The sequence below is a fragment of the Penicillium macrosclerotiorum genome, assembly GCF_028827735.1.
Source record: "Penicillium macrosclerotiorum strain IBT 26536 chromosome Unknown utg000003l_segment0_segment0, whole genome shotgun sequence".
Classification (NCBI taxonomy): domain Eukaryota; kingdom Fungi; phylum Ascomycota; class Eurotiomycetes; order Eurotiales; family Aspergillaceae; genus Penicillium; species Penicillium macrosclerotiorum.
In genome coordinates, this window is record NW_026643083.1 from 1,511,150 (window position 1) to 1,525,196 (window position 14,047).

At 48.9% G+C, this 14,047-nt stretch overlaps 4 protein-coding genes across 4 annotated transcripts; 1 reads left to right on the forward strand and 3 right to left on the reverse strand.

The window, feature by feature from the left end:
* Positions 1 to 788: 788 nt before the first annotated feature.
* On the reverse strand, positions 789 to 2,252 carry N7462_003439 (FAD-binding oxidoreductase; the record flags this gene model as incomplete). Its single annotated transcript, XM_057075165.1, has 1 exon — positions 789 to 2,252. One exon carries the CDS (start codon positions 2,250 to 2,252, stop codon positions 789 to 791), a length of 1,464 nt encoding a protein of 487 aa, XP_056934670.1.
* A 1,283-nt stretch (positions 2,253 to 3,535) lies between these two features.
* On the reverse strand, positions 3,536 to 5,433 carry N7462_003440 (uncharacterized protein; the record flags this gene model as incomplete). Its single annotated transcript, XM_057075166.1, has 3 exons — positions 3,536 to 5,143; positions 5,233 to 5,358; positions 5,410 to 5,433. 3 exons carry the CDS (start codon positions 5,431 to 5,433, stop codon positions 3,536 to 3,538), a joined length of 1,758 nt encoding a protein of 585 aa, XP_056934671.1.
* A 1,296-nt stretch (positions 5,434 to 6,729) lies between these two features.
* On the forward strand, positions 6,730 to 10,652 carry N7462_003441 (GRAM and VASt domain-containing protein; the record flags this gene model as incomplete). The annotated part of the gene is made up of 2 exons (XM_057075167.1): positions 6,730 to 7,160; positions 7,235 to 10,652. The coding sequence occupies 2 exons, from the start codon at positions 6,730 to 6,732 to the stop codon at positions 10,650 to 10,652; spliced, it is 3,849 nt and encodes a 1,282-aa protein (XP_056934672.1).
* A 668-nt stretch (positions 10,653 to 11,320) lies between these two features.
* On the reverse strand, positions 11,321 to 12,943 carry N7462_003442 (uncharacterized protein; the record flags this gene model as incomplete). Its single annotated transcript, XM_057075168.1, has 1 exon — positions 11,321 to 12,943. One exon carries the CDS (start codon positions 12,941 to 12,943, stop codon positions 11,321 to 11,323), a length of 1,623 nt encoding a protein of 540 aa, XP_056934673.1.
* Between the last annotated feature and the right edge of the window lie 1,104 nt (positions 12,944 to 14,047).

The window sequence follows — 14,047 nt, forward strand, 5'->3', positions numbered from 1 at the left end:
GGCCTGCACTAGTGAGATTTTATTCTCCGAAAAGTAGCTTTGCAAGATATTGCATCAGCGGTGTTGGAGTAGTTTTGTCCTTGAATATTGTGCACCAATAAGTGATAGATAGGTTTTTTTTGACATTAGAGGTGTTAGAAGCAGCCATTTTAAGTGGAGGGAATCTACTCAAATGGGAACACTCCTATAAAATTGAGAATGGGAATTAATATGAGTTATTTCAAGCGAATGTTTTTAATTGCCCTGGGGCGATGATCATTGCCTCCCAGAAATGATAGGAATAGAAAATCGACTTGAGGGGAAGCAAAGAAAACATATTTTCTCGCTAAGAGATTTGGTCGAAAGGGGGAAGAGAGCCTTGTACATGAGCGTAAAGTTACGATGTATATTTGGATTGGTGTAAGAAGGAAGGATTCTGGCTGGAAATGACTTTCAATGGCCGGATCCGTCTAAGTCTCAAGGATTCTCTCATGTTGGTTCGGAGAAACGTTATGACCGCGAGTATGGGTGGCACATGTATGCAAAGATGTAGAATAGCAGCCCTCAAATGAATTCCTACCGTTGATTCTAATATTCGGTTACATAATATCCTCCGCGAGTCGTTGTTTCCAGTAATTTCTAAACATATCCAAGACAATATTCTGTTTTATTTTCAAGTTCTATTTGTCTTTAACCTTTCAGAAATCCTTCAAGGGCCCACTGGAGCGGAGTTAGTAAATTAAATGGTAAAATAGAGCAAGATTCATAATATTCCGTCTTGAAGTGAAAATAGTTACAAGGACTATACTTTATGCAAATGACCAGCCCCCGGTCTTCTCGGCGAAAAAGTTCTCAGGATCATATTTCTTCTTGATCTCCTGTAATTTCGAAAAGGTAGAGAATGTTTGCAAGGGGTTCTGATCATAATTCGCATCATTGATAAATAGTGGAAGACCTTCAGCATTGGTCGTTGATGCGACCATATCCCGGTAGCTAGCTTGGACAGCCTCATAATCTGGCTCGCTCATGCCAATAGGAGTCGTAATGAGGTAATTCAACCAAAACCAAGGGCCATCGGGCATTTGCATCGCATTTCCACCTTGTGCCTTGCTCGCGTCCGTCAGGCTTTTGGGAACCGGTTGGAAATCCAATGAAAGCAACTCATATTTACCCTTATTTGACTCGGCCCAATTGCGCCAAATGTTGAGAGCATTCTCATATGACCCATTTTCTGGGCGATGGACACCAACACGGAACATGTTATTTCCTCGTGAAAGCTCTGTAGACATTGGAATAGGCATATTGACTACTTCGGGATATGTCTTAATCCCAGTGGTGTCAAGTAGTGCTGGTATACTGGTGAAGTTCGAAAATGCATTGCCTGGATCGGGACCATCATAGACAAGGAACATGATTATAGCCTCATCCAGATTCAGATTCAAATCTGGGGTTGGTAACTTTTCATATGTACCGATGATGGCGGCCTTAGGATCGGTATTATATTTGATGAAGTCTCCAATTGCCGCAATGACATTATCCTTCTGTGAGAAAAGATAGATAAGATTTCCTGCCCACAACTGACCAATTGGGCGACTTTGGACGGTATACTTCGTCACAACTCCATATGCATTCCCACCGCCCCCTCTGGATGCGAAGAATAGATCAGGGTTGGATTCTTCAGACGCGGTTACAATTTGACCGTCGGGGAGAACAATTTCGAGCTCCCGAAAGGAATCACAAGCCATGCCGTATTGAGGAGAAAGGTAGCTCATACCACCTCCTAGAGCCAAGCCTGTCCCAACTCCCGCTAGTCGCGCACCGACTACAGTCCGATTGAACTGGACATAATAGTCATACAGGTCGCCAAAAACACCCCCTGGCTCATAGGTGGCGAGTGTTGTATCGGGATCGTAAGATTTTTTTGTCATACTACTCAAATCCAGAAGTACACCTTCATTGACGGACGAGTAGAATGTATTTGGGTTATGTCCACCAGCCTTGATCGCGAAACGACTATCAGCCGCTCGAATTGCTTGGATGGCCACGGAAACATCTGATGCTGATTCTGGATAAACAATACAAGAAGGTTTGTATGCATCCTGAAGTGTGTTCCAGTATTCTGTGCTTTCGATGTAGTTTGAACTATACTCGTTGCTGTTGACTTTGGATGAGCCCAGCTGTGAAGTTATATTTGAACACGCGGATAGGCCCGCAGCTATCGCAGCAACAGGTGTGCAGATAGCTGCCAGGGATGAAATCAACAGAGGGAGCATGGTTTGCTTGAGACTTTGAATACATTGGAGCAAAGGGGATGCGGGAGGCTTCAAATAAGCCGATCCTTCTCTCATAGATTCATGTGAGTAGACTGGAAGAAGGAATGTCCTCGGTATGTGTATACGATAGGAATACGACAAATTTAAAGGATTTGCCGAAAATAGGCTTGGTCAGTGACGATCGTCATCTTAATAGGCTAAACGAGTGTCAAACGCCAGCCTTTGCGGGATATGCATGAACCAAGGACCCTGGCGGCCGAACTTTGTGACTAACAATGAACTTTCCCGGAGAACCCGACAATAGTGCCCTTTTTCAACACGCCAGATACGAGACCATGACCTTGTTGCTCTATTTCCACAAGTCGTCGTGAAACACTGTCAGTTCCAATTCCGTATCTTGGCGTACATCGGCAACGGTAGGGATGAGCAGTGAATAATCTACTAAAGGCTGGTGGTATTTGACGTATTGAACCTAATACTTGGCGCAGGATTTTATGGTTTCCGGAGGCACATTAAACTTATCGACAAGGTATTACTTCTTATCTACAAAGTATTACTTCTATTGCCCGACCGTAATTAAACAGGGCCATGGGCGAGCCAAGGGACATTAATAGCGGTAAGGCTTGCCCGGTTGCCGATCGCAGCCAATAATCACAATGCTACCCCCCTTTCATAAAGTTTACGTTCCGCACAGTGGGTGCCCAGATGTACGTGCCTCCCGTGTTGATCTCCTCGAAATTCAGTCATCAATGTTATCAAGGCTACTTTGTTTTCTTGCTTGAATTATTCAATTCTTCATTTAAGTGATAGTATACTACACTGACAATGACAAGTACTACCTTTACAGGTTATATCTTTATAGTATAATCTTATTTTAGTACTTTCTTCCCTTTTACTTAGCCGGTATTTTCAAGGCCCTTTTTCTTCGATGTTTGTTATAGATTTGTCTATAGATCAGTAAGAATCTGAGAGATGTTTAGCTCATTACTCATTATCTACTTCTCCTTTTACTTCTACCTTACCAGCTCTAGTATTTTGGTCACACTGTCCACTGCTCTGTTTGTATCGGCTGGTGCTACAGCTATTGCATATTGTCTATAGCAAGGGGTGAAAAGTAAAAATAGTGGACTCGTACACGTGCTGAAATAATCTGTGGCAATCGCGATGATTCGGTTCATTTTGAAATTGTGGCTTTAGTGATATCAAATCAGTGGGATTCTTCGGTCTGTAACGCTGCGGCAGCTAGAGCTAATGAAGCAAGAACAATCAATGACATGGGGGTTTCAAGCGTCAGCAGTTTCCACATTGCATTCAGGCTCTGACCCAGAGCCAGTAGGAGCGGTTACTTTGCTAGATGAACCATCTGGCTGCGAGAGTTCTGGGAAATCCGGGTTCTTAGTTCCCAGAGCAGGCGTGGATGGGGCACTTGGACCGTCGCTAGCTCGACCTTTCGCACGTCGAGTTTTGGCGCCTTCCTTCAATTTCTCCCAATTGTCTCGATAACGTCCAAGGACGTTTTTTAGCTTATCGTTCTCACGCCCGACACGTTCTAGCTCTTGCTCGCTGCGCCGAACAATCTCCTCCAGTTCTTTGAGACGGGGGTCCGAGTCTGACATGGCGGGTGCAACGGACATATGTGCCATGGGAGAGTTTGTAGCAGACGAAACATGCTGTAGATTTTCCGGAGATCCGGCATTATGGTGATGCATTGCTCTCAGAGACTGCTGAAGTGCCATCGATGAAGACTGCGCATTTACTTCCCACATGTGTAGCCGCTTTGAAAGGGTATCGGAAAGTTGTTTCAGAGCCTGGTTTTCCATCTGCAGCTCCTCTAATGTCTTTGAATTCTGCAAGCTCATAAGTTTGTCGGCAGCATCTCGGCGTACTGCGCGCGCCTTGGCGTTACCGGTGCTTTGACGCACCTCCGGGGAAGGCGGTGTTTCTCGAGCATCGACGAAGTCATCATCACCGTCCTCTAGACTGTTTCGACGCGCTTCTTTCTCAGCTCGCGACAAGATCCCAGCATACGGCATTGATCCACCCGTCGTGGGGACGACGTAAAATGACTCCGCTGGGTTTCCAGGAATTGCTGCCCCGGACATGTCCTGGACAGATCGTAGTGCCGCACGGGAAAAGAGCCGATTGACATCCGGCTCCTTGGCAGAGGCTCCTCGGTCTGAGGTTGCATGGTGGCGGTCCAATTTAGTCTCTGCGGGGGACTTGCGGGGTAGAGGTGTAGCCTTCGTAGGGTCCTCAGTTCCCAAGGGCAGCCCAGCAAATGCCAGGGGGGCTGAAATCTTGGAGATCAGACCTTCGAATGTTGAATAAAACCGCTGGAAAGGTTCATCCGCAGTGGCAGGCTTGGCTTTCGGATGCGTTGACTCGGCAGAATCTGGAGGCAATACTTGCTGAGCAGTGACCTCGGTATGGCTGGGCAGCGGGGGGGACCATGGTTGTCTTCCTGCCGGAGCACGACTGTTTCGACTCTTTGCGGGAACCTCTCGAAGTCGTGCCTCTCCACTTTTGATCCGGGATGGCCCCTCGGTCATCTTCGCACCGGCTTGATGTGAGGACAGGGTCGGCGACACCGGTGAACCACGACGAGGGTGCGCCGGAATGCCTCGGGCGGAAGCTAGATCGCTTGCAATCGACGAGGATTCACGACTAGGTAATCGAGGGGCGCCTGGGAGTCTTGGGGTGGGATTTTGGGCATCTTGGCTCGGGAACTTGGCGGCTCCAGCATCTGTTGTCGCAGGCTGAGTCGATGGCTTCAGGACGGCAGTAGCGGCTGGGGTTTCGCTGACGGTGCTAGAGGGATGTTCATGTTGAAATCTCAAGATTTCTGCCAGCCTCTTATGGTGGTGTTCAAGCAAATGTAAGGTGCGGAGTGCCTGGAGGGAAACACACGATTGATGTCAGCTCCCGATCACCCGACATGGCCGGTAGGAATGGAACGACTGGGGAGATCCCCTTGACTTACCTCCTGATCCGAGCTGCTCTGCGCAGCCGTTGCAAACTCCCCAGCAGCCAGGTCATGTTCCTCGCTGGCAGCGACCGGGTTAGATTTGCGGGTTTCCAGAACTGCGTTTCGCGCGTGGGTGTGGGCCTAGGCCACGTCAGGACAGTAGGCTTCTCTGGAAAATTTAGCACGGCTTACCAGCGCCAGGGGAGCTGCCTCCATGATTGCAGAGTCAACGGCACATGAGCCACATCAGAGGCACGAATGAGGTCCGCTGGGAAGATTGGAGGGACGTTGAGGTTGAGATGTTGGGTTGTTAGGTTGCTAAAAGGGCTGGAGGTACTGGAAGTGGGGAAGAATGTAGAAGGAAGTGACGCCCGTGACGCGATGGGCCCGCAACGGGCCTGGCCACAGTGTGACCGGTACCGCCGCAGGTGCAGTATTGGCCGTACAGCGATGTTGAGGGAAGGATTTGGCCTCCTTCGCTCCAGCTCAGTACTCTTATTCGACTGGTATCAAACTTCTAATTCGAGTCGCTCCTCCTGTTCTTATCTATCTGAAGACTAGTCGGACGTATGCGTGTATACTAACTAAGCCTTCGATCCCCATAGTCCAGTAGTCGCGACCACACGATCTGGTATGGTCTTCGATAGATTCTTATAATGTAATTAAAATGCGTCCTAGTTATTCATACTACTACTATCGTAAGCTATAGTCAGAAGGGTGGCAGAGAGAGTAGTAGCGGTAGGAAGAGGAGATTCCTAGGGAAGAAAGTGCAGCTGCAGAAAGACTTTTGTACTATTTATAAACTATAAACTACTGGAACCAAATGCTTGTCCATGTAACTTGTCCAGTTCCCAGGTCAATTGGCATGGCGTAGATATGCTTTCTATGTTCTCTCTTTATTACCCAGTCCCCAATACCCTTAGGCGGTCGATTATCTATCATTGGATCTAATTTATTGAAATCAATCGGTAGTTCCTGAACGCAGTCGCAGGCGACCACAGACGTCACATTCGCATTCTGAATAGTGGAGACACGAAAAGCTCCGTGCAACCCGCGCAACCTCGGCGATGAGCGATAGAGTTGAGCAAAGCGGGATCCTCCAATCCATTTCAAAGGGAAAAAAAAGTATCGGCTTTGGAACCTCATGGTTGAAGCCTTAGAACGTGACTACAGTACGTATTCACGATCAACAGCTGCATCTAAACTAACGCGTCGAACAGCGATACGCTCACCTGACCGGCACCTGACCACGGCCTTGCGGAGCTGCTCCCCTCAAAAGTGCCAAGTGGACCCAAACCAGGAGATCCTCTGGCTCTCCTACCTCGATCACTCCGTCCTCCCACCAATATCACCACCTCCCAGCACCTCAGGTCTACACCCTTCGCCCTCTTCGGGGCTGCAGCCGATTCCTTCTCATTCGTTCCCCATGCTGTGCTCGCTCTCCCAAAGTCTCCTGTGATTCTTTTGCATTGTCCGCCCGGGGGCAAATCCCCTCCCCCCACACGCTTTGCCATGGCGGACTCTGAATCTTCTAGTCTAAAAGGCGTCGGCGGAACTAGGTCGCGCCGAGCCTGGACGGTATCGGCAGAGTCGGAAGCGATGGAAAGCTCTGGTCGGAGCAATGGCCAATCTTCGATCGACTCGAACTCGGAACGGCCTAAAACTCAGGGAGGAGAGGTTCCGGACTCCGCTCAGGCTGGCTCCAGCGGATTCTCGAAGCTCCTCAATTCACGTCGCCGGCGGAAGAAGAGGACCGACACAAAACCTGCGGATGAGCCGCCAGTGCCCGGCGTCGTCACGGAACAAGATCTGCATGACCTGCAGGAAAGCCGGTCAAACGAATCCCGGAATGGAAATTCGGCTGTGCCGTCATCGAACGATAGCTCGGTCCCGCCGGAAGGGGAAGTCATCAATCTGTTGACCGATGATTCCGAGCCAGATAGGTACGTTTACCGACTTTATCTTGGACATCTCACCACTGCCGGCATCGATGGCTAATTTCTCTCTTGGTACCTAGAACCCCACCGCTCACCTCTCACAATTCCCATACCGGCTTCTACACCTCGTCCTCCCCACTCATCAAAACGACCTCTGTTGATACTGCCGGCACGATAGACAACCCTGCCGATGTGGAATCTGCGGTCAGCGACCCCAGCGCAACAGGATCGGATTCGGCTCCAAGCGAACCGCGAGAACCCCTCTCAGCTTCGGGAACCCAATCCAGCATGACACTGGATGTTCCAACGGTTTCTAATGGCAAGCGACGCAGTGTTTCACCTGGAAGACGCTTCAAAGAGGCTTTTACCTCATCCGATAAGAAGAATAACGATGCAAATGACGAACTGGATCGTGCGTCATCCAAATCGGGTGGAGGTAGAAGCGGCCGGAGTCTCTTCAGTAGTCGCCGGAGTAGTCTGTCGTCAAAACGAGTTCAGGCGACCCCCGAAGCCCCTCCTCCAATTCCAAGTCCCATCCGCACTGATTTAACTGAGGACAAGCCGCGCTCCTTAGAGGCAAGCCCACTTCCCAACACCCCTCCTCATACCGCAATCCCAGCACCATCCACGACGGTAACTCCGCCGACTCCTACGGAACACCGCCCTCTAAACCCAGAGATCATGTCAGAGAATTTTACGGACTCGCCAGAGTCTATACAGTCTCGAAATTCTATATCTTCTCCGGGCATCACCGTGAGCCCGTCTGGCAATATGATCTCCCACCGAAGGGTGCGCTCTGCCTCTGCAGCTCATGGTCCAAGCAAACTGTCCACGTCCATGACAACATTAAGCCCGCTGGAAGAGTCCAAACCATCGAAGGCTGGGTCGAGCCAGCAAAGTGGCTTCTTTTCCTCGGTGTTCTCCGTTGCCCAGAATGCAGCATCTTCGTTGAGTAACACTCTAAATTCTCAGCAGAGAAGCCGTACTCTCTTCCAGCCTCAATCAGCCGGCCTTGACGGTCCCTCATCAGAAGGTGTTTCAGAGGAGCTCGAACGACCGTCGGAACAGGCCAACAAAAGTGAAGATGGGAAGCCGAGCACAGTCGAAACTCTCGGCACTGGAGACCTCAACTTCAGCCACTTGGACATTGACACACCACCTGGTGAAGTGATTTCGGCTGCAGATGGTGTCGTCGTCACAAAGCCTGTAACACCAGTTGAAAGACGGAAGAATACAGCCGTATACCAGCGAGATGAAGAAGCTGCAAAACTCGAAGATCAACGCGCGGCTCGCGCTGTCAACATGGCCTACGAAAAGCCTTCTGAAATAACTGCAATTGGATCTCCTGGTGACGACGTTCTGGACCTGCAGTCTATGGTCTCTCTTCCCAAGGACGGAATAATGGCAGGGGATCAAACTCCCCCTAGCGGTAGTGTTCTTGATGGCGACATTGGTAGCGGTATTAAGAGGAGTGGCAGTGTGCGCAGTCGTCTAGCCCGTCGGCACCGTGGCTCGTCCGGGGCGACGGCCTCCACAATTGGTGCTATAGGTGCTAGTGCTCTGGCTCTCGGTGCTCCTGGCGTCAATGCAAGCGTTCCTCGCCTCACTGGTTTTGCTGTTGCAAGCAAAAAGCGCAACAGGGACTTTCACCAGCTGTTCCGGAGTGTCCCCGAAGATGATTACCTGATCGAAGACTATAGCTGTGCGCTGCAGCGCGAGATCATTCTTGCTGGTCGTATTTACATCTCTGAGGGTCACATCTGCTTCTCGAGTAACATTCTCGGATGGGTCACCACTCTAGTCATCAGCTTTGATGAAGTGGTAGCTATTGAAAAGGAGAACACAGCCATGGTGTTTCCGAATGCAATTGCTATTCAGACTCTCCACGCTCGTCATACTTTCCGAAGCTTGCTCAGCCGTGAGTCTACCTACGATCTAATGGTCAACATTTGGAAGATCAACCACCCTTCTCTGAAGAGTTCAGTAAACGGAACTCGAGTCACAAATGGCACAGGCGACAAGACAGAGAAGGTTGGAGAAAGCGATTCAGAGAGCGATGTCTCTGACGAAGACGAGATTTACGATGAGGATGAGGAGGGCGACAATGCTGATAGCTTCTTCGAGGCTGGGGCTAGCGCCAACGCAAGTGAAAGATCATTACCGGGACGTGCAGGCTTGAGCCGTCAAACGTCAGGCTTGTCTACCAGCATAGCGACACCTGCTGCTGGCCAGAATGGCAACGGCGATGGCAAAAATGGCGAGAAAGCTGCAACTTCGAAAGAGCCTGACTTCCCTGGCCCAGCCACACATGCACCCACCGAATACACGGAATCCAATGGACAATACGAAAAAGTTATCAAGGATGAGATCATCCCTGCGCCTCTCGGAAAAGTCTATTCCCTGGTTTTTGGGCCGGCTTCGGGGGATTTCATGACCAAATTCCTTGTTGAGAATCAGAAGTCGGGTGAGCTGCAGTTTGAAGGCACGACCAAGGGACTCACCAACGAGAGTCGAATCAGAAAATATTCATATATCAAACCTCTCTATGGCTCTATTGGCCCCAAGCAGACCAAATGTATCAGTACCGAAAACCTGGACTTTTTGGATCTGGAAAAGGCCGTTCTAGTCACACTAAGCACCCAAACTCCCGACGTGCCCAGTGGCAACGTCTTTGCCTGCAAGACCAAGTATCTTTTCACTTGGGCCCCCGGCAACCAAACTCGTTTTCTCATGACATGTACCATCGAATGGACAGGCAAGAGTTGGTTAAAAGGACCCATCGAGAAGGGTGCGATCGATGGTCAGACAACATTCGGTAATGAATTGGTCAAATCCCTGAAGGTCGGCGTCGTTCCCCGTGGACGCACCAATGGTGCTGGGCGGACTAAGGGCCGACGCAAGAAGGGCGATGCTGGAGCTGGAGAAGATATCGCAGCTGCATCTTTGAAAGCCACCGCTGATTCCAATGCCGGACAGGCCGAGTCATGGGGCCTATTTGACCCTATTCGTCCCATCCTGGAGCCTGTGACAAGTATGCTCAAGCCGCTCTGGGGTGGTAACATCGCAATTTTGCTTGTCAGTATCTTAATTTACATGGCATTCTTCCGAACACCAACTACTCCGTCCATGCTCTCGCACGATGTCGGTCGCCCTGGTCTTAGCCTTCCTCAGCGGCTAGCTGCATATGAAGAAATGTGGCGGCGAGAGGAAAGCGAGCTATGGAACTGGCTAGAGGACCGAGCTGGCATGGATGGGATGGTTTTCCCAACACTTCACCACCGTACTCCAGAGTTCCATACCGGCCGCAGATCTTCTCGGTTCAATGCAGGGGATGAACAGGAGCTTGTTGCGCGACTCCGCGAAGAACAAGTCTCAGATCGGGAGATGGATCATGCGATACGTACAACCCGCCAAAAACTTGATATTCTCGAGGAGATGATGAACAAGCGCAAAACAGAGCGCCTCCCCACAGATGAGCCGATTCGGTCCGAGCTCTGAAAACTTTTCTATCTGTACAATTCTCTTATCTCCCTTTTGATCTGGTATACGCCTCCATTACATACCTCACCTTAACCACCACACCTTTACCACCACATCCTTGCGACAGATTTCTCCTCCATTTATTTACCCTCATTATTCTGGATTACCTACTCGTTCTGTCTATCTTTTTATTTTCTATGGAACATGATGAAGGCTAGGTTTTACTAGCCATGATCACATCCATTCCTGTCCTTCACTCACTCCCCTCACCAGCCAAGTCATGGCCTTTCTTTGTTATTGCATGTATATGAGCGCCAACTTTTTGTCCATATCGGCTGACGAACGCCGGTCCGATTCATCATTTCTCTACCACTTGTCTGGAAGTTCTTTTCTTTGTCTTTCTCCTGTGTGAGTCTTACTGTGTACAGCCTCGTCCGAAAATAGTTTACTCGCCGTTTCGTACTTTGGTGCTGGAGCGCCTGTACGCGTCTTGGATGGGATTGCTTTTTAGTGCCGTGTCAGTCCTAGTGTTAATATGTTCAGCGAGCGCCAAATAACGTATATAGATATATTCATTATCCACATATTGAATTTTCTCCTAGGAATCTCATAAATCACACATCACATATTTGAATATTATTTACAGCACATCCATAGCTTCCTGAAATATCCTCTAGCAAACCTCATCAGCCCAATTCACTTGTGAGTTCTTGGCCCTTGGCTTGAAAAATGGCTTTATTTCGTGCAATTGAGGTTTGCCATGGCCGAATGCCGGAATTAAATAGATCATTAATCTGCTCCAGCGACAAAAGAGCGGTTTCGGGCACCAACAAATATGCCAGAACAGTGATTAACACGGTCACACCGGCGTAGAAGTAGCCCACGTTTGGCCCCATGTTACCATAATCGGCATCCAGCATGTAAGGTGTCCAAAAGGCCGCACCGAACGAGAAAATACCATATAACACCGTGGTATTCGCTTGGCCGTACGTGCGAAGCCTGACGCTATGCATCTCCACAGAGGCCAGGCCAGCACTTGGTGCAATCGTTCCCCCGAAAACGAATGACCAAAAACAGAGAAAGATGACAACGACCATTTTGGAGATCTCAGTTGACCCAAGCGCTGTGTTGACCGATGAAAGTATCAACATGCACACTGCCATGAGGCTGTACCCGGTCAGAATGGCGAATCGACGTCCGCCGTATTCCACAACGAAAGGACCCAGACATGATCCTCCCAGGATGCACAGGCCAATGATGACATTGATCATATAAGGGTCGCTGATGCCAACACCTTTCAAGAAAGTAGTTGCGTATGGCTGCACGAACTGAATACCCGTAATAGAAAGACCAATCATGATGAGGGCAGAAGTGAAAGTTCGACGGATGTTGTTCCTCTGGTAGATATCGAGCCAGGAGCTTGAAGCAGCAGCCGTGCGCTCAGCTTTAATATGGGCTTTGACTTCTTCAATTTGGGCTGTGATCTCTGCAGAGTGAGCGGGTATGCGATATAAAAGACTGAAAGCCCTGCGCGCTTCTTCTTCGCGATTAGGGTCATTGTTCAACAGCCAGCGTGGTGATTCAGGAAACATCAAGATTCCCGCCCCGAGGATGATACCAAGAGGAATTTGGCACAGAATTGGAGTTTTCCACTGCCAATTATTCGCAGGTTCTAGGCGCGCAGAGCCTGCACACACGGCCGAAGATGCGACGTTGCCCATAGCTAAGCCGACATTGTAAATTCCAAGCGCAAGACCGCGCTTATGAGCGACGATGCATTCTGAGCCGTAGGTCACAGCGGAGGTTATGAGCTGGCCAATTCCCATGGCACTAATACACCGACAGACCATGTAGTGCCGGAAACTTCCATCTGATGGACTACCTGTTCCAAGCATGCCAGCTGCTCCGATGATGGCCAGCAGGCATCCGATCTGGATGCTTCCCCGACGCCCAGTATATCGGCCTGTCAATCCAGACAGGCCACCTCCGATACCAATAAACAGATAATTCAAGCTAATCATAGACTGCTGAAGCGGCGTGATGGAACAATGTTCAACAATTGCACCTGTCGCAGGATTCATAAGTTCACGGCAGGTGCCGAATGCCTTCCGGTATGACGGCATAATCAAGATGGTCCCAGTATACCCATTATCGAAGTTGGCAATCCACGCCGCAAAAGACACCCATAACGACAGGCGCAGCATTGCGCCGGTGGAATCGGCTTTCTGCACAGGGGTTGACGCGACATCGTTCAAGGGCGGAGCATAGATGTCGGCATCTTTGTCCGATTCTTCGTCGATGCACCGCATTATGAGTCAGCTAGGCAAACTTGCGGACTGGTATTGAATATTGAACTTGCCTTTTTCTTCCCATCATGATCAATGGTTGTACTATTATATGCCCCCTCCCGTCACTCTCTAGTTTTGAGGGTCCACTTGCATACCAAGGCCACGCCATACATATCTAGCTAAATCATCAAAAATGCCAGCCCTCGATGAAAGAGCCAATAGCATTACATTTTAAATTCAGCTGACTGATAAGGTCATTTTAACCTTGCGTTTAATCTTAAGGGTCAACCTGTTTTCTCCGTGCTTTGAAGCTTTTGGAATTAGTATGAAATCACCGCTCAGTTTCTGATAGGCCACACAATTTAGGGCTATTTGAGACCTCCGTCTAGTGCAAATTAATTTTCACTACCTAGTGGAGACTGCCTGTTTCCGATGCCCCATTTGAAATTCCTAAGAAAAAAAGCACCTTTTTAGGAAACTGCCTCCTCAACTCTCGACGTATCCCCACACTCGTTCACGACTACAACGTGAACACTTCCTCGATATTCAGCTATTTAAGCTCCTAAAAATGAAAGTAAACAGAATTTAATTTTTATTTTTATTTTTATTTTTATTTTTTAAATATGAACGATCTTATGTTTCTGATTTCCTAAAACCAAGATGCTGCAACAGTGCTATCACCGGAGTATTTCATATAAACAACCCTGCTATCATCAGTGAGTCTCTTCGCCAATCGCAAATTAGCGCGTTAAAAAAGGGATGATCATCGGAATTAAAGGTGATAAATAGATAGAATACAAAATAAGAGGATGCTGAGAAGGGTCGCTAGATAGATTGACTAGGAAAGGGATACACTGTTGAGCTTTCTGGGGAATCTAGTCACGCCCCTCCGTTTCTCTCCTTCTCTTAGCCTTTCTCTTTTTTATTAATTAAAAAGGAAATCAGAGGATAAGAACCTCATTTCAGGTCACGTTCAATTTCTCTTAATATCAAATTTTCGATATAATTGATTCAGGTGAGATTTCAGGAGTGAAGGATTCTATGCAGCGGGTCCTACTGCTGTGCTACCTACCACCTTGCACCAAACCCCGCACAGTTAGGTCTCACATATAACGATTGCGCAGA